Here is a 20,760-nt window from a genome sequence, read left to right on the forward strand (position 1 = left end):
TTAGTCGGGAGGTTTTGTATGACTCTTTCAATTTCTTTTTGTGTTATGGGTCTGTTTAAGCTGTTAATCTCTTGGTTTAGTTTTGGTGGTTCCCATGCCTTTAGATATGCATCCATTTCTTTTAGGTTTTCAAATTTAGTAGCATATAGGTTTTTAAAGTATTCCCTTATAATGTTCTGTATCTTTCTGTTGTCGGTTGTGATGTTTCCCTTTTCATCTCTGATTTTGTTGAGTTGGAGGTGCTCTTCCTTTCTTTTGGTTAACAGGGCTAGTGGTCTGTCAATCTTGTTTATCTTTTCCAAAACCAGCTCTTGGATTTGTTGATTCTTTGTATTGTTTTCTTTGTTTCGATTTCATTAATTTCTGCCCTGATTTTTGTTATTCTTGTCTGCTGGATTTGAGTTTCGTTTGCTGTTGCTTTTCAAGTGTGTTGAGTTGCAATGTTAAATCATTTATTTGTTTTCTTTCCAATTTTTTGATGTAGCAACTTGGAGCTATAAACTTCCATCTAAGGACAGCTTTCAACGTGTCCCAGAAGTTTTGTTTTGTCGTATTGTCCTTTTCATTTAGTTCCAGGAATACTTGTATTTCTTTCTTAATTTCTCTTTTGACCCACTCATCATTTAGGAGTGTGTTGTTTAATCTCTATGTGTTCATGTGGTGATTAGTGCTCCTTCCGACTTTATATCCATGCTCAGATGCCAAGGAGCTCAGAAAGTAACCGACTGTGACTAGTAATAATCAGATATGTAGAGATTAGAAACACATGTGCAAACATCTTAATGTCAATTGCATTAAAAATGAATTTTTCTGTATGAAACTACATATTTTAATAACGAAATGGAGATCTTTTTTAAAGGTTAAAACCTCATTTAATTTTATGTCTTATAGGGTTTGTACTGAGTACAGTGTTGTGTAACTGTAATAATTCAACTGTAAACCTAAAAATTTACAACCAATTTTGAAAGAGATGCATCTTAGCTCTGGAAATTGTTATTGAATATGTCAATGCTGTTGTAATGAAATGCTTCTTCTAAGTAGGTGGTTATTAAATAAGTAATTAAAAAAAAACAAAAACCTCTCTCTTGTTAAGTGAGCCAGAATTTTATAGGCTATAGAAGATATATTTTGTGTCCAGAAACTGGTTTTAGGCTGCTCACTGCTGACGGCTGCCATAGTACCTTAGAGAAATGTGAAGCATTTCAGAGTTACTAAAGACACTATTTACTGTGAAGTCCCCATATACTCTCACTGAATCTTCACATCAGTGCAAAGTACATGTTTTTACCCCTCTTTGCAGAGGACAAAACAGCAGCTTCAAGAAACAGAATCATTAGATGATTTCACCACACAGGATAAATGGTAGAAACAATATGCAAGCAAAGTTAGTCTGTCTAAAAGAGTATATTTACTGTGCCCCTTATCTCTCAAAAAGGAAGTAATGACCACATCATCTGGAATATTTCTACTCATGTCAACAGCTGGCCAATAACTTAGATCCTGTGTGAATCAGCAGCCAGAAAGTGCTCTTTCTGAAGCCTATTGCATACAAGCAATAAATACAACTTCCATTCTGGGGAATGCAAGAAGCTAGAAAAATGGCTGAATTTCTTTAGGTGTGAGGATAATGGGGTAGACAAAATATCCTCCCTTCTTTACTTCATATGGGGCTTAGTTAAAAAGAAAAATAAAGCAAAACTTGGCTCTTACTCCATTTTACACACGTATTACAGGTTTACCCAGTTTCCCTACATTGGCATTCATAATTTATACTGCATGGAAATTTGACCCTCTTCAAGGTTTCATTTTTTGTTTTAATTGTACTTGTATTATTATAAACATGCATTTATGTAGAATCAATCTTCTGTTGTTTCTTTCTTTGGAATTAGAATAACCTCAGTTCTAATCATCTATGTATGTAGGATTGTATTATATATCAATAAAGATTTGAATAGGGTACCAAATAATTGTCAACACACCAGGCATGGTGGTACAGGTATATAATCCTATCACCCAGGAGGCTGAGGCAGGGAAATCCTGAATTTCAGGTCAGCTTGGCCTATGTAGCAAGTCCCTGTCTCAAAACTGAAAAAAAAATGTTTTCATTACTAGAGATTGTCCTTTGTTAATATAGATTTATATTGACCAAACACTGTGCACTAAACAGGCACTATTTATGACAGTACATTTTGGGTTTTTGAAAAAGCAACCTTACAGGAGCGAACTAGAATCGTCTGATTCATCTTTTTATGTTGAGTCATTAACATATTCCATAGTGCTTATTCAATGAAGGAATTTATTATTCTGTTATTTGAAAGTACTTTTATTTCACAATAAATTTTATTCAGATATTGAGGATTCCTGTGTCAGTGTCATACCCAATTTGATATGCAAAGGAATATGATAGTTTGGTTCTGCCTACAGATACAACTTTAAGGAAAAGTCATTTAGTCTCTTGAAACCCATTTCCTTATCTGTTCAAAAAGACTGTATAATTAGATGGTCTTGAAGTTGCTTTTCAGCGCAAAGTTGTATCATCCATGGTCATTGCATTTTGTTTTTCAAAGCCCAGGAATGACATGTTAATTATTTAAAACTATTGCTGTGTAACCCTGAAGTATAAGAATTAGTGTTCATGAGTGTGATTCTCTCCCTTATGCTTTGAAGCAGATATTAGACTGCTTCTATTTGGAAAAAAAAAAAAAAAAAACTTGGGGAAGGAGTGACTGAAAGTAATTGGTGAAAAGTTAATTTTGGAATTTCTGTATCCAAACTGTTCTATGTTTAAAGATAGAGTTTTGCTCTAATAGAAAAAAAAGAAGTGATTTTTTTCCTCCAATAGAAAAATTGAACGTCTTTCCAAAATCACTATTATCTAATGTATATGAAAAATTTTAGCCACATTAGAAATCAAACAAATGCAACATAAAACAAAAACAATGTATACATTTGCCTATGAATTTGGTTAAAAAATTAAAAGCACTCATTTTGCTCAGAGGTATTAAACAGGCATTCTTAAAACAGTAGGATTATAAACTGGCGGTGGTGTTCTAGATGGCAGCCTGAAAGCTTTTCAAAACTTTGAAGCGTTTGTATACTTTTGGCCACAATTTCACATTTATCATGGAATTGCTGCATGTAGTATATATCATATGTATGAAAAAAACAAATGGTACGTAATCTCTAGGGGATAGAATTATGGATAAGTCATTTTACTTTTCTTCTTTGTTTTTATGTTTTCCACATTCTTGTATATTCATATAAGACTTCAGTTATAAAATATATACATATTTTGTAATGCAAGGTTATCTTTAATAGTCATAGAAGTACTTCCTTTCTTAACCCTCCTATTCAACACCTTTTATCTTTGAACAGATCTCCAGGAAAAGTTGGACTTTCCTCATTTGAGGTATGTTGTGTAGTCTCAAGATTTAAGTATTTGTCCCTTTACTGCTTCTGTTTTTTTAAACTTATTTTTTCTTCAACAACATTGTCTTTATACTCAGATTGTTCTAATTAGGTGTATGTCTGTGTAACCACCACCACCAAGATGCAGAACTGTGTCATCAACATCTGCCTTGTGGTACCACTTTATAGTCAAGCTACCAACTGCTCACGTTATTCCAAAATTTGCTTTCCAATTTCTATAATTCTGTCATTTTTAAGGATGGTCTATAAATGAAATCATATAACATGTGACCTCTTGAAATTAGCAGAACGTATTGAGATGCATCAAAGTTGATGTTTGTATCGATGGTGTGTTCCTTTTCACTGCTCAGTTGTATTGTATAAGGGTATTTGAGTGTATTTTATGTTTAAAAATATACGTATAAATATCTTTTTAAAAAGATTTATTTCTATTTGTGTGTGTGTATGTGTGTGTTTGTATGTATTCCACATGTGTGCAGGTGCCCAAGGAGGCCAGAAGAGGGCGTTGGATTCCCTGGAACTGGAGTTACAGGCAGTTGTGAGCCACCCAATGTGGGTGCTGAGAACCGAACTCATGTCCTCTGGAAGAGCAGAAAGCACTCTTAACTGCTGAGCCATCACTTAAACCCCCTTATCTATGAATATCTTAAGTGATACAAACAAAGGTTCTGGTTTGGGGTAATTATAGTCTCACAGAAGAGATCTGTATGCAAAAGAACAGTATCTGAAGTTTTTATTTGTAGAACAGACTAAATGCTGAGCACTTCAAGAAGGTTGGAGGAAGAGGATGATATGGAGTAGGAGAAAACTGTTGTCTGAAATAACAGGGAAATGTTTCAAAAAGAAGATGGAATTCATGCTAGGGTTTGAGAATTGGGAAAGGTTTCCATGGGTAGGTTGGATGAATGGAAGTCACATTTATAAAAATTGGGAAAACACTGTAGTTAGGAAACAGTGTAATGTGTGAAGACGTAGAGTTTGCTGGGAGCGTTGAAATACTAGTTTAACTGTAAAAGTTTCAGTGATAGGATGTTGGAAAACTAAATTGGGAGTAGATTGTAATGAGCTTTAATTTTTGAAACAGAACATTCAAGTCTCTTTGTATATTTCTTCCAGTTGTTCTGGCAGTGTTTTTATTTGTGTGTTTGGGGTTTGTGAGTTTGTTTGTTTTTGTTTGTTTGTTTGTTTGTTATCAAGTCTCACAGCATACTCTAGGGTGACTTTGAATTTGAGATCATTCTCCCTCAAAATTTTTAGTCTGAGGATTACACTTTATGTACTGTCTAGCCAAGGTTTCTTTCTGTGAAATTAAGAAAACTGATGGAAAGGTTGAAAAAAGTTTGGAAGAAAGAGACTTCAGTACAGCACAATTTGTTTAGAGGCACTTAGATTGTTAACACCTGAGGCTCAGACAAAGAGACAAAAAAAAAAATACCATTGGAAGGAATGGATGGATAGATATGACAGCTTTGTTTGCCTTGTTTTATTTTCTCAGCAAAAAAAAAAAAAGAATGGAAGTCACATTTATAAACATTTTTGTTATTTTAGTCTCTATTAAATGTTCTTCTCAGTAATAAAAACTAGGAATGGCCTAAAATTTTTTATGTATCTTTATCGATTTTAACTTAGTGTTCTATCTCCCAAACTGTCCAGAAACTATGTAACCAAAGCTGCCTTGAACTGCCAGCACTCCTCCTGCCTCAGCCTCTGAAGCGCTGAGATAACGTGTGACACCATACCTGGCTCCCTAGCTTAATGTTCTTTAGTGGATAATAGTGAAGATTTCTGTATAAATCACTTTTGTACAAATTATTTATGAATGTGAGTTTTCATGAACTTCTCTTGGGCATGCTTATTAAAAGTAAAACGTTCAAGTTGTATAGTGAAAATGCCATGAGGTGAGTACAAGCAGCTCTCTGTTAGCCAAGACAAGTGGACCATAACTTCTTTGTGAACTGCCAAAAACTGTCTGTTGGACCTTTTAAGGTAACATGTTTCTGATACTAGATAAATGGGAGCTAGAGAAATAGCCTGTTATTGTAAAACCTGGAACTTAGTAAGTTCTGTGTTTTAGTAATGGAGCACTCCCTCATACCCACCCCACTCCACCCCTACCTTGCAAGAAGATAATAATGAAGATTGTCTCAGTATAGCTTACTTGGTAGTATTGTCTAGTCACATGCTTAGCTTCCATTGCCCTATCCCACAGCCTGATAGAGTTGTTAGAAGGATATAGATAGATCTATATACTCAACTACTATGATTTTGTCCCAGTGAAAATTATAGTTAACTTCTGTATACTTAAATATTACTAAGAAATATTCTGATTAACTTCTCTGGAAATCAGGTCTTTTAGCTAGTGCCCTAGCACTCCTTTAAACTTGTGACTTATCAACTTACTATCTTTCAAAAGTTCAAAGACTAATAGAGCTTTGTTAAAGCTACATAAAATGAAAGTCTAATCACTGCTTGGCAATTTTAGTCAGTGTAAGTTGTTAATCTATGATCTTTGTACCTACTAATTAAAACAAGTCAAATTGAGGGCCAGGAACTTTTTCTGTGTATTTTTACCTAGCTTAAATGAAGGAAAATTTCCACTAAAGTATGTTGTAAAATGCTATTGATTTTTTTTCCAAGTAATGAGCAGTTGGAAGAAAATTGAAATAAAATGTTTAATTGGTAGGAATGAAGGCATTTTCTGATATGTGTTAATTATTCTTAATGATGATCTTTCAAATATTCTTTCCATCTTAACCCGAGTTCTCTTACTAAGTTTTAATTAGATTAAAACCAGAAATTAGCTGGTAGTGGTGGCACACGCCTTTAATTCCAGTACTTGGAAGGCTGAGGCAGGTGGATCTCTGTGAATCTAAGGCCAGCCTGGTCTATATAGGGAGTTCCAGACCAACCAGAGCTATACAATGAGACCCTGTCTCAAGAAAAAAAAGAGCAAATTAATCTTAATCAAAGAATACATAAAGTTACATTATATGTATTAGCTAAGAGGGGGGCAAATACATTATTCAACATTCATTATTTATCAATGATTATTTAATGCTGAACACTAAATAGATTCTGTCTAAATAGTGGTAAACATAACAAGCAAGGTCCCTGTTCTCATGGTCCTTACATTCTAGTGGGGCAGGGAAAAGACAAAAATTAAGCAAATAACAAAGATAATTTCAATTGCTGAGAAGTCATTTTAAGGTCTGGGAAGGCTTCTCTGATAAAAATGTGATTTGTGCTTTTACCCTAAAAGCAAGAGCCCGTGCATCTGGTGGGAGTGTAGGTGTTGGGATGGGGATGAGAAGCACAGGAGCTATCAAATGTACAGGAAGGGGCAACACCATGTTAAGCCCTCATGAGCTGTGAGAAAGTGTAGATTTTACCTAATTCTTAAGATTCCTTGGGTATAAACAATCTTCTATCAGAATCTGTAATTAAATTAGTAGTATTTCCCAAATTTTGAAGAGAAATCCAATGAAACAGTTTTTCAGATTGAAATATTCCAACGCCATCAAAAATTTCACTTGCATATTAAATCCATTATGCTAATCAACAGGGATCTCTGCACAATTTTATCATAGAATCTCTACTTATACAAATATCCTGATACAACCCCTTCAGAGGATGGCGTGATAAGAATAGGAGGTGGGAATTGGCTAGGCAGTTAGGGTAAAAAGACCCCAAAGAAAAGTAGCCAGTTTCTTGGCTAAAAGTCAAAATGCCCTTGGGACTGTTAGCAACATACTCTGTTCCAAATGCCAAAAATGTCAAAAGTATTTGGGAGCTTGTATCTAATCCTTAAAAGATTTTAGGGTTACCTCTTCAGAGGGGAGTACCCAAAAGCCCCATTAAAAAAAATAAATGAAAGAAGAAAAAAAAGAAAAAAGTGATGGGAGGTGTTAGAAGGGAGGGAGTGGGTATGGATTTGATCGAAAAACCTTATATGCATGTCTGATACTTTCATAAGTGCCGTGTTAATTCATATATCCTATGTGCTTTGTTTCACTTATCTTGAAAATGGTTACAGCAACCTTCTCTGACAAACTCTGTGATGTACAAGAATTATGAATTGATTCTCCATAGTACCTGTAGTAGCATTCAAATGATCTACTTTTAGAAATGAGGAAAACAGTATACAGAAAAGAATATCATGCTAATATTTGTAAATGTATGTCTGTATTATTTTACTCTTTCACCAGAGATGCAGTATCTATGTCTACTTTCTCTAACCTCCCAAATATATATATATATGTACGTATGTATATATAAACGTATACGTAGATATATATGTATTTTTGGTGGGTTTAATATTTTTCATCTGTTGATGTTTGGGGGAGCTTCATTTAACTTTGGGTTAAGTCTTGCTTCATTGTATCTAAAGCATATGGAATTTTAAAATATCAGAATATGCTTTTCTGTGTTATGTGCTTTTTTTATTTCTGTATATTTATGGAATAATACTTTGGGAAAAATAATCGTAATTCAAACATTTGTTTAAATCCTTAATCTTTTCCAGCTACAATGGCATTCCAGAATTCTTGTCTTCTGTTAATTTTTTAAATTTAATTTTATTATTTGTGTATGGGGGGAGTGCACTTGAGTGCATGGGCACATGCCAAGGCTCAGCTCTGGAGGAGGTCAGAGGACAAATTGCAGGAGTCAATTCTCTTCTGCTCTGGGTATTTCAGATACTGAACAGGTTTTCAGGCTTGTAGCAAGTACTTTTACACACAGAGCCATTTTACCAGCCCTTCATTACTAATTTTTAAATGTTATATGTCAGGCTCATTTTCATATTTATAAGTAAAAATTCTATTGCAAGAAAAATCCAACTTTGCTAATTGTTAACCTTGGAATAATGTTTATGGGTATCTATAAGCATTTTATGTTTCCCTGTTTTTTATTATTATGTTGTTGTTGTTGTTGTTACTGTTATTTTTGTTTTTGAGGCAGGATCTTATGTCTTCTTTACTTTATTAATGCTATATTTTCCAATTTGTACCTATTTTGAGCAGACTTTTAAATGAAGAATGTCATCATTTGGTCTGTTTCTTTCTTTAAACAGGAAACAGAGAGCACAACATTGAAAGCTGGAAATGAGTCCCCTGTACAAGAATTGAAACAAGATGTGTCTAAAAAGGTCGGCAAGATACAATGTCATTATTTCATAATGGATATCACATTTATATGATGTATTTAAAACAGAATATTTTTGTATTGTTTTAGCATACTGCTCTGTACATACTAGATATTTTAATAAATTTTTTTGGCATCTGTCAGCTTAGTGGTTGAAGTTACATCAAACTTTTTAGAAGTAATTTCATCATCTATTTGATAATTTATCCTTGAAACCATTTTTAGAAATATATAAGGTTGTATTTATTGACTTAAGCTTTTGCTGATCTTGAGTTTGCCATCAGAAGTTACAGGTATTAAAAAGCTCACCAGGAATTCAGGCCAACCTGGGCTGTATGTGACTGTCTCAAAAAGAAAATACGGAAATTGAATAAAAATAAATGTAATAAAAGTTGAAATCAATTTAAAAATATTATAAGAATATATTTGATAGGAATGAGTTATTATTGTTTATGCTATAATGAATAAAATCAAAGAATAGAGACTAGAAGAACAGACTAAGGAAGACATGGTTTCCAACCTCATCTTGACCCCTCTTGGGCATGAACCTTTCTGTTATGCACAGTGATCATTTCAAACCTTTATAGTAACCTTGTCACTGTGGCTACCCTTGTCCTCCCCTCACTAGCAGATAACCTCATTTTCTTCTGCATGTAGACATAGGAGGCAAAGAAGCCTGAAGCCTTTGTTTTCTATTATCTTTCCCTTCTCTTACATGCAAACTTATTTTCATCTTTACCTCTATTTTATATCATCCATTGCTGAAAATTTAGTATTCTTTTTACCCTACCCAAAGTAGTGCATGATAGAATACCTAAATTTCAACTTTTGACGTTCTTGTTTACTAATTAGGGGGCATTGGGCAAATTTTTTAATGCTTCTACCTCAGATTCCTACTTCTGTAAAAGGTAGCCATCATCCTGCTATCTTCACAAGGCCTCTGCAAAGAACTTGTATACTGTGTGTAATGCACCCAAAGGCTTCTTTCCTTTCTTCTCTAAAACTGTTCTGTTAGCTTCCTTTCTTATGGCTATTCCCCTTCAGCCCAGTCACTTTCTTAAACTTTCTTCCATTTATATTCAAGCCTTGTTTCCTCTGGTACTAAGGCTCAAATATAGAGCCTCGTAAATGCTAAGCAAACACAAATCTTTTTGAAAATGTAGATTGTATCAGCTCTATGTCTTCACCTTTTATTCATTCTTTTTTTTTTCTTTTGGTCTTTTTGAGACAGGGTCTCCCTGTAGCTCCAGCTGGCCTGGAACTCGCTATGCAGACCAGGCTGGCCTCGAACTCACAGAGATCCATCTGCCTCTGCCTCCTGAGTGCTGGCACTAAAGGCATGCATCACCACGCCCAGCCATTTTATTCATTCTTAAAAACATTGTTATCTGACTTCTTTTATCACAAAAGTCTTCTGTGCTCCATAAACACCTAATCTGATAAATGATGGACCTTAGTTAACATTGCACAGAGTAAAATGAGATGATTTCTAGTGTAAAAATTTGAAGACCAAGAAAAACTATTATATGCAGTATTTGGGAAATCGGGGATGAATGTTACTGAACAGCAGTAGTGTCTAGTTATAATTAACATGAAACTGTAATAAGCAGATCAGGACAGGTCGGTGACATAGTCTATTAACTTACTGATGCTGAGGAATTGAGAAAACTTATCCAGGTTGGGATGGTAGAAGGATGAGTGCGTTGAAAGATTTAATGTGTTAATGATAAGACTGGGGAGAAAATGTATTTTCTTCTAAATATTAGTTGAAGACATAGACAGCCTGCCTATATTTTTCAACTGTAGATAAAAAAAAAGGAAGGGTTGAAGTAAGGTGGCCTAGATGTTTGAACTCTTTTCATAGACCTGCTCTCAGTCTGAGTGGTGAAGCTCCTCAACTGGCTCTTCTACCATAGTCTTAAATTCAAACTGGAATAAGCTAAATTCTTGTCCTGGATAGATTTTGGTTCTCATGACTTTTCTTAACTAGACTGAAACAGCAAAGAGTTACTGCAACTAGTTTGGTGTAAATGAGCTCTGACATGAGTTTTAATCAAGTTTGACTTGAGCTTGATTTTACAGGGTTGATTAAGCTTTTGTGACTGTGTAACAACACAGATTCCCTATTACACTGTATAAGAATATAAATTCTGGGGACTGGAGAAATGGCTCAGCAGTTAAGAGTGCTGGCTGCTCTTGCAGAGGACCTGGGTTTGATTCCCAGCACCCACCTAGTGGTTAACAACCACCTGTAACTCCAGTTCCAGGGGATCTGATGCCTTCTTCTGACCTCTACAGGCATTGCATGACATGGGTGCACTTACACACTTGCAGGCAATACACTCATACACATTAAAAATAAATAAAATATTTTAAAAATATATAAATTCTGGAACCCAACTCAAAGAGTTCATTCCAGTTTTATTACTGGCCAGCCCCGGGATCTCGGATCCATCACTTGATCCATCTATGCCTTAGTTCCTTCATTTGTTAAATGATGACAGTGGAAGTGAACCTCCTAAGGTTGTTGTAAAGATTAGAATCAGTGAGGTGTTATGAACATTGACTGGTACATACTGATTAACTATTATTTTGTTACTGTAAATAGTTTCAGTTTTTAAGACTGCTTTTTAACCTTTCATTAGATAATTGAAAGTATTATTCAGGAAAGTCAGAAAGTACTACAGTTTGAAGATGACCCTTTGGATTCCAAAGGAAAAGAACTCTCTGACCAGGCTACTGGCAGTCCTGCTGTGGCTGGAACAGACTTTAGTAACATACCTGGACTCTTAGCAATAGAACATGAACTACAGCAGGATTCCACAACAGCAGACAGTCAGAATATGTCTGAAGAAATGGAATTAGAATCCAAAAAATGTTTTCCTTCTGATGACACCTGTGAGAAGACAATAGATGAAACCGCTAATTTAACTAAAGTAATTTCAACTGAACAGCTTAATGTTTCTGAAATAGAAGCTGAAATATTGAACAAGGAAACAATTGAAATCAAACAAAGTGATGTTTTAGAACCTGCATCCTCAGACTCTTTATCTACTAAAGATTTTGCTACTGTGGAAGAAGTGGCTCCTGCTAAACCCCCAAGGCACCTTACTCCTGAACCTGATATAGTAGCCAGTACAAAGAAGCCTGTTCCTGCACGCCCACCCCCACCAGTTAATTTCCCACCTCCTAGACCTCCACCTCCATCTCGACCTGCTCCACCACCAAGAAAAAAGAAAAGTGAACTGGAGTTTGAGGCTCTTAAAACACCTGATCTAGACGGCAAGTACTAATTGAGAAATATTTTGGTGGGGAAATTTAAGGGTGGAAACTAACTTTTCTGCTTTGTGTAGGGCATAGTTATGACAAGATCCCTCTGTGTAGCCCTGGGTAGCATGGAACTTGCTGTGTTGGCCAGGCTGGCTGTAAACTTGTGGAGATCTTTCTGCCTCTGCTTTCTGAGTGCTAGAGGTATAGGCATTTGCCACCACTCACAGCTAATTTTTTTGCCTTTATTTTAGTTTATGTTATATGAAAGCACACTGATAGCTAGGTTATATAAATCAATTCTTTAATAAATTGGCAAAAAGTAAAATTGGTCATACGTTACAATAATATTGCTGAACATTTCATACCTTTTACCTTCTAAGAAAAGACATAGTGGTGGAAAGAACATGGGACTGGAAGACTTAAGGTCTAAATTTAAATCCTGCATCTTTTGATGTGTAAACTGTGTAGTCTTGAAGAAGTTAAATAATTCTCAGTAAAGACAACACGAGTAGTAAAGCTACGGTTCTCTCAGGCTTGTTACAAGAATGAAATAAAGGTTTAAGGGGCAGGAGAGATAGCTCAACAGTTAAGAACACTGACTGCTCTTGCAGAGGACCCAAGTTCGATTCCCAGCACCCACATGGCGGCTACGAACAGTCCTTAACCCCAGTTCCAGGGGAATCCAAACCCCTCTTCTGACCTCTGCGGCACTGCACAACACGGGTGCACTCACATGCATGTAGGCAATACCGCATACACAAAATAAAAATAAGTAAAATATTTAAAAGTTTGGTAGAATTTGGCAATAAATCTGTCTTTCAAAAAAAGAATGAAATAAAGGTTTAAAAATGGTTAAAAGCACTGAGCGTGGTAGCGCACGCCTTTAATCCCAGCACTTGGGAGGCAGAGGCAGGTGGATCTTTGTGAGTTCGAGGCCAGCCTGGTCTACATAGTGAGTTCCAGGACAGCTGGAGCTACAGGGAGACCCTGTTTCAAAAAGACCAAAAAAAAAAATGGTTAAAAGCAATTTAAAATAATACATAAAGCCCTATTTAAATACTCAGTGTTGGTACTATTAATGTTATTATTGTCATTGCAGTACCCAAAGAAAATATTACATCTGATTCTCTCTTAACTACAAGTATGGCTTCAGAGAGTACAGTTAGAGATTCCCAGCCGTCTCTTGATTTGGCAAGTGCTACCAGTGGAGATAAAATAGTTACTGCTCAGGTTGGTGAATTATTGTTATATTCGATATAGGCTATATTCAACTTTATGCAACTGACTTGGTTATCAAACCCTCTTTCTTCTGTGGACTAAATAATTGCTTGCCAAACCTGACCTCCTTATTCCCCTAACTAGTTTAGTAAGCTTAGCAAGCCATTTAGCATCTGAGTCTTAGATGCCCCACTGATAAAATGAGAAAAGTACCCTCCTTGCAGGTACTCTGACAAGACAAAATGTGCTAGTATATGCCAAGCATGTGGCAGGTCATAGGTATTTTTTAAAATGTCAGCTGCTGCTGTTTTTAATGTTATAAGTTCTTTTTCCTAAACATAAAACACTTCATGTACTAGGAAGTGGCCTATACAAAAAAACAAATAATCAAACTACATAACATTTTACCATAGCCAAATTCTGAAACTTAGGGAGCTGAAGTTATTTGGGAGCTGAAGTGAGGAAAGGGTAGCACACTGGGAGATGTGACACTATAATCTTGTTATAGCCATTCAGAGACAGCAAGCAGCCTGTTTTCCTTAGCTAAATATGGTATGTGCATTTTAAAGCATTATTCTTTTAAATGTAGAGAATTGGCAACAGAAACTGTTTTAACACATTTGTCATTTGGCTCTTTACATAAAGCGTGTTTTCCTTTTCCCATTCTATCAGTGGGGCGGCTAAGACTTTGATACTAAGTGCCTTGCTAAGCTTATTAAAGTAGTTAGTAGCCAAGCTAGACAGGAAAGTAAGGTCAGTTTTAGGGAACAAGGAAATATTTGACCTAGAAAAAAAAAGAGGGTTCAAAGATAGCCATATATGGCCTGGATTAATTTTAGTCTTAGTACAGAACTATTGTTATGGATAAAACAATATTTATTTGTAAGACTGTTACTAAGAACATTTATTTGTTTGTAAGTCAGTAACTAAGACATGGTTTCATGGCAGCAGCAGCTTGGGTAACTAATGTCTTTCAGCATGCTGAGAATAATAAAGGACTAAAATGGAACATTACATTTAAATTTTCAGTAGGCTCCATTATCTGAATTGTGGAATTCTGTAAAACTGTGCATGAATAATTGAAATTTATAGAAATTGACCCAGTCTGTTTATAAAATTATAATTTTAGGAAAATGGAAAAGCACCTGATGGGCAGACAATAGCAGGTGAAGTGATGGGCCCTCAGAGACCTAGATCCAACTCTGGAAGAGAGCTTACTGATGAGGTAGAGTTCTATTTTTTCTTTATTGTTAAAAACATAAAATGTAAAAAATCATAGTGGGAAGATGAGAAAGTTCTGGAGATAAATGGTGGTGCTGATTGCACAGCAATGTAAGTATACTTAATGACCCCACACTACATTTTGAAATGCTTGAAGTGCTAACTTTCATGCTGCATATAGTTTATTATATATTTTTTTCTTTTTAATTGACTTAACATCTGTTTATGTTTATGACATTCAGTATGGTGGTGGTTTAATAGATGGATACAATGTGTAATAATCAAGTCTAGGTAATTATATAGAATGACTTTTACAATAGGGACATAATCTGGAATAAAGTCCATGCACCTCAAAAGTTACTGACCATAATGCTAACAAGCTCACTGAGCCATGTGCTCCTCTTATGACCTGGGTGTAAGACCTTAATCCCTCAGGACCCCTCATTGCCCTCTACCCAACATACTGTATGACTGTGTGTATGCATGTTTCCATAGCAAAGTGCTGAAAGCAGAGTGCTTTTATCATTGTAAACACTGAGAAAAATTGAGTGTGTGTTACAGTCTAGGCCTAGGATCAAAGAGCAAGATTCTCTGATAAGATAAGGATGATCCTGACTTCTGTTTCCCCATTTCATGCTGAAGACACTGTTTCAATAAACTAATGAGAAAAGCCCAGGCTTGGGGGCCCAGTTCTGAGATACAACTGAAGGAACAACTGCTTAGCAGTTCAGGTCCCCTCATCACCTTAAAATGAATCCTAGGAGTGAGACTGGTCTTTCTTTGTTTATTTGTTTGGTTTTTGAGGCTGCTCTTTAATTCAGGCATAAGTGTAGTGTAGCTTAGTAATACCACAGGAAATCATCATTTCTAACATTTGAGTATTTATTTCATTATTAGGAACATTGGTCTTTTCTAGATGTTTTGACATATAAATTACTATTAGGCTAAAAGTCGTGCTTAAAGATTATCTTAGAATTTGAATTTTCTTTATATGTTGAAGCTTAAATCTCTGAATGAAATGCAACATTTTACAAAGATATAAGGTAAAGTCCATGCTGGGCCTGATGATACAGGGGGTCTGTAATACCAGCACAAAGGATACTGAGGTACGAGGATCACAAGTTCAAGGCCTACCTGAGCTGCAGAGTAAGTTCCAAGGCCAGCCTGACAACTTTCTGAGACTCTGACTCAAAAAGGGAAAGGCAGAAGTGTTTTGGAATGTAACTCAGTGGTAGAATGTTTGCCTAATTATTCACAAGGCCATGAGTGCAATCCCTAGTGAAATACGCACACACACACACATCCCTCATAAAAGGCAGAATCTGTATTTTATTTAAAAAAATTGTAAAAGAACCTGGTATTATAGATTCATGTTTTTATGCAAATTCAACATACATTTTACATCTGAAATATTTTTTTAGCGTTTATTTATTGTGTGTATATGTGGGCATGTACATGCCACAGAACAGGAATTTGCTCTCTTATCTTAAAGATTAAACTCAGGTTATCAGGCTTGGTGGCAAGTTCCTTTACCCACTGAGACATTTCCATAACCTTCTTACCATTAAATTTTAGTATGCATCTTTTGGCTAATTTATTCAGAATGAAAGTTTCAAGGAGGGTAGGATTTTTTTTAGAAAGCCAGTTACGATGGTGCACAATGATAACCCCAACACTTGAAAGGCTGAGGCTGGCAGATCATTATTTTGGGGTCAGCCTGAGCAACATAGCTAGACCTTGTCTCAACGATATAAAAATATGTTAAAACAACACATTTAAAAAAAGTTTGTGCTTTGGAAAACAGTTCACCAGTTCCTGAAAATGTTAATCATAGTGCTACCATGACCCAGCAATTCCCTTGCTATGTTTATAGCAAAATGATAGCATAAGCCACACAAAAATGTACACGGATATTCATAGCTGCATTGTTCATAATTGACAAAAAGTGGAAACAGCCCAAATGTACACCACTGAGTGCATAAATAAAATGTAGTATATTCATTCAGTGGTATGTTTTTTTATTTTTATTTTTTGGTCTTTTTTGAGGCAGGGTTTCCCTGTAGCCCTAGCTTGCCTGGAACTCACTATGTAGACTAGGCTGGCCTTGAACTCACAGAGATCTGCCTGCTTCTGCCTCCTGAGTGCTGGAATCAAAGGCATGCACCACCACACCCAGCTCAATGGTATGTTTTCTGTAGTTAAAAGAGCTACAGTGTTGACATTTCCCACAACCTGTATAAACCTTGAAAACAGTGTGCTGAGAGAATCTACACACAAAAAGCCATATATTTATTATATGATTGAATTTATATGAAATGTCCTGAATAGGCATATCCATATAAACAAAGATTATTTGCCAGGGAACAAGAGAGAAAAAGAAATGACAGCATATGGATAGGAAGCATTCTTTTTGAGTTCTCAAATGTTATAATTTAATGATAAATTAACAACTGTGAATCTACTGTAAGCCATTGAATTACATGCTTTAAGTGAATGTACTTTGTGGTACGAGGTTATATCTAAATGAAAATGTTCAAAATTATTGCATTCAGTACAGTGCAGTAATGTGTCTAGAAAAATCCTTATCTTAAATTTGTAAGGATTTTGTAGACTTAAAAAAATAAATTATGAGTCATCTTAGTGTGATCCTGGTGTTATTTTTTTTACCTCCAGGAAATTTTAGCCAGTGTAATGATTAAAAACCTGGATACTGGAGAAGAAATACCTTTGAGTCTTGCTGAAGAGAAGTTGCCAACAGGTATTAATCCTCTTACTCTACATATCATGAGAAGGACAAAGGAATATGTAAGGTATGTCATCATTTATAGTATTTATCATTTACAATATTTTTAGTTTGGTAAAGATGATGTTTGTGAACCGCAGTAGTCCCTATTTGGTTAAAGTCAGTCTTCTACTTTAAAAATAAAGTTAGTTCAAGTATGTATTCTTCTTTTGTTTTGTTTTTTGGGTTTTTTGACACAGAGTTTCCCTGTAGCCCCAACTGGCCTGGAACTCGCTATATAGACCAGGCTGGCCTCGAACTCACAGATATCTGCCTGCCTCTGCCTGGGATTAAAGGCGTGTGCTACCATCCCAGCTCAAGTATGTATTCTTAACTTTTGCTCTCTGTTATAAGTCACATAATACTGGTACTTGGGGAAAAAGTCTTAATCTTAAATCTTATAGTATTTAGTTTCTCTTATTTTAAAATAATTTATACTGGAGATGGTATGAAAGAATTAAGACTAAAAAGCCATGTGGGAGGAACACTTAGTCTTCTAAATGCTTGCTTTATATGGATCCATAAATTTTGTAAGGATTTGTACGGATTTTTCAGTCACAAAATTGCTGAATAAAGCAATTGGTTTTACAGTGAGATATAATAAGATCTAAGGAATCATTTCTAGAAAAGTAAGAACTTTTATTAATTATAGTGTATTATACCCAATTAACCTAGAAGATGATATCTACAAGTTATTTTATTGTTTATCTGCAAAGCTTTGCTCATAGTAGGTTTTTCATAAACTGCAAATTACATTCACTTTAATTTTGCACACTGCATCATGCTTTAAGATTCTCTTCTTTAATTTTAGAAGCTATTTAGTAATTCTCAAGGTCTTCATTAAGGCAAAGTTATATAAAGCTTATCAAGACAGTTTTCCTTCTACAGATTAGATCCTGTATAGTAAATAGAAAAAGGCATTTTTGAGATGTATAAGAGAAATGCTTTCTTTTCCAATGACTTCCCCTTTTTGTAGCAATGATGCTGCACAGTCAGATGATGAAGAAAAGCTACAGTCTCAGCAAACAGATACTGATGGTGGAAGGTTAAAACAGAAAACGTGAGTTACAGTACATCTCTTTCTGCCTTTTAAGTGTTATTAGAAAAATGTGAAAACTGCCAGTTTCTCTAGCCAAAAGTTTAATACAAAAATATACTTGACCACTTTTGACATTATAGTAGATACCATAAGCAAAGCCTTTGAAGAAGAGTTATGGATCTCTCTACTGAGCAGCCTATATAAACTCATTCCAAAGCTTCTAACATACTATTACCTTGTATTACTAGCATCCCATTATAGTTCTGTTGCCCTTTAGTTCTCATCTCCACATGTTCATAAAAGTGTTAAATACTTGTAATATTGCTTGGACTTACCTTAGTTTCAGTAACTTCTTCCCCATATTTTTTTAAGCTTGAGAGAGTAGGCTTTGTTTATGGTATCTACTTGTCAGCTCAGAGCTGCTTTGAAATGGAATTTGCAGCCTCCTTCCAGATATTTTAAATCAGTATTCCCTAATAGCACCTAGTGAGATTGGGTGCTCTTACACAGAACCTGGGTTTGGTTCCTAGCATCCACATCACGGCTAACAACCGTCCTTAACTCCAGTTCCAGGGGATTCAATGCCCTCTTCTGGCCTCTGCGTTCATTGCATGTACCGGTTCACTTACATATATAAAAAGACAAAACACATAAAATAAAAATAAGTAAAAATTAAAATCAGTGTTGAATGTCTACCCCCAGCACTACTTGTGCTCACTACTCGTTGACTGCGGGTTTCTTCAGGCTGTATTCGTCATTTTTACAACATCTTACATAAAGTAAATGGCCAATGCGTTTCATATCATCCTTAGATTATTTTCCATGGTACGTACTAGAATTGTTAGAAGAAAAACATACTGTCCAGATCTTTTTCTGTTCTCTTCATCTCTACAAACAATCATATTTCTCCATAAAGTATGTGAGATTTTTCCTGGCTGCTCCTGCTTACAGCACATTTCTCTCCTTGGTTTTAGTAATACCTATATCTGAATAAGTTACTTTTTCTTTTTAGAATACATTATTTTTCTAAGTTAAAAAGCAAATACATTTCATGTTATCATCACATGTTAACTATACCTAATGTTTTTCATTATGACGTTTCCATACATGTATCTAATGTAATTGGTTGTATTCACCTGTTACCTACTCTTGCCCGCCCCCTCCCACTACTGCTGAACCCCTCCCTCTTCCCAACTAGTTCCCCTTCTACTTTGTTGTCTTTTTTTGGTAACTCAATGAGTTGAATTGAGGTTGCTTGTAGGAACATGAGCAACTTGCCAGTAACTACCTTACTGAGATAATGTCTCTTCCTCTCCCAGCAGCCATTTACTGCCTGTAGATCCTCAAGAGGGGCTAGGCCTTGCAAACCAAAAGCATTTTAAACAACTAAATGATATGATAACGAAGATTTATGATCATGTGATTAGTCTCTTTCCCTTACAAACATGTAATAATGGTGGTTATGTGGCTTGTGTTTGATTATACATGAGCCACTAAATTGGCAGTATTGCAATCTAACGTCCAAAGTGAATGCTCCACTTGAGTCTGAAATTTTTCTTACTACATGTTAAAGGAAGTAAAAATGTTGAGAAAAGATGTGCCCAAAATGTAGGTATATGTCAACACCAGATACTTGAAACTTGGCAGTCTCTAACAGTGGCAGCTATCACGATCCTGAAACTTAGGAACTGTTCAGGAAATAGATTAAACCAGCCAGTAGACCTGTCACATAGTCTGTACCCCAAAGCTCATTTCCTTTTCTAATTTGGTTTTCCCATACAGGGTCTCACTATGTGGCTCTTATATAACTTAGGCTGACCTAGAACTTACTATTTAGCCCAGGCTGGCCTCAAACTCACAACCTCCTGCTTCTACCTCCTGAGTGTTGTGATTACAGGTGTGTATTATCATGCCCTATTTAAGCTCAGTTTTTGGACAGAAAAAATTTTCAGGTGTATTCAATCCTATTATGCATGATTCATATACCATTTCTTCTTGAATTTGGTCATCTAGTGTCTGAGATTCTAAGGCAAAAGAGAAGCAGCAAGCCATAACAGCTTGTAAGTTGACACATTATGTATATTGGGTAATATTCTGATTGCAGAATATAATCAGAAAAATGATAAAAGGACCCATACACAGCACAATTGTCTGTATAGTAGCTCTTTCCAGCCTTTTCTCATGCCATGACACAGAACATGGAAATACTTGCCCTGAATGATGTGGTAAACTGATAAGTCAACTAATGGCCAAGAGAGATTGTCCATGGTTCCTGCTTCCCTGGATCATAACTAGTTGCTTTGAAGTCTGAGGGGTCAACCAGTCATTGGGCCTAACTGCATTCAGTTTGAAAGACCCTTTGTGTATTAAAGAAGAGTACAATTGGTAACTTACCTAATTTATCAGTAACAGAAACCTACTGAGCATTAAGTGCAATTTAAGAAGACACGAAAGTATGGAGTTTAGAAAATCTCATCTGCAGTGATTAAAATGTTTTCTTGACTTTTGAATGGCAGTTGTCTTAGTTTCATAGCCTGTTGATATGATAAAATACACTGACAAAAGCAACCCAAGGGAGGAAGGGTTTATTAGGATCACAATCGTCATTGCAGGAAAGGGAAGATGGCAGCAACTTGAAGCAGCTCGTTTGATTACATTG

General features: G+C 35.6%; 1 protein-coding gene across 1 annotated transcript in view; it reads left to right on the top strand.

Moving 5' to 3' along the window:
- The window catches only part of Wdr44 (WD repeat domain 44), a 101,436-nt gene that overhangs the window by 39,887 nt on the left and 40,789 nt on the right, over positions 1–20,760 (top strand). The window contains exons 2-8 of the mRNA XM_008843864.2: positions 3,376–3,409; positions 8,501–8,575; positions 11,217–11,853; positions 12,941–13,071; positions 14,189–14,284; positions 16,954–17,090; positions 18,039–18,122. Of these exons, the coding sequence (XP_008842086.1) occupies positions 3,376–3,409; positions 8,501–8,575; positions 11,217–11,853; positions 12,941–13,071; positions 14,189–14,284; positions 16,954–17,090; positions 18,039–18,122 (1,194 nt within the window). The remainder of the gene's footprint in view (positions 1–3,375; positions 3,410–8,500; positions 8,576–11,216; positions 11,854–12,940; positions 13,072–14,188; positions 14,285–16,953; positions 17,091–18,038; positions 18,123–20,760) is intronic.

The sequence above is a fragment of the Nannospalax galili genome, unplaced genomic scaffold (genome assembly GCF_000622305.1).
Source record: "Nannospalax galili isolate Female #2095 unplaced genomic scaffold, S.galili_v1.0 scaffold311, whole genome shotgun sequence".
In the NCBI taxonomy this organism is placed as follows: Eukaryota; Metazoa; Chordata; class Mammalia; order Rodentia; family Spalacidae; genus Nannospalax; species Nannospalax galili.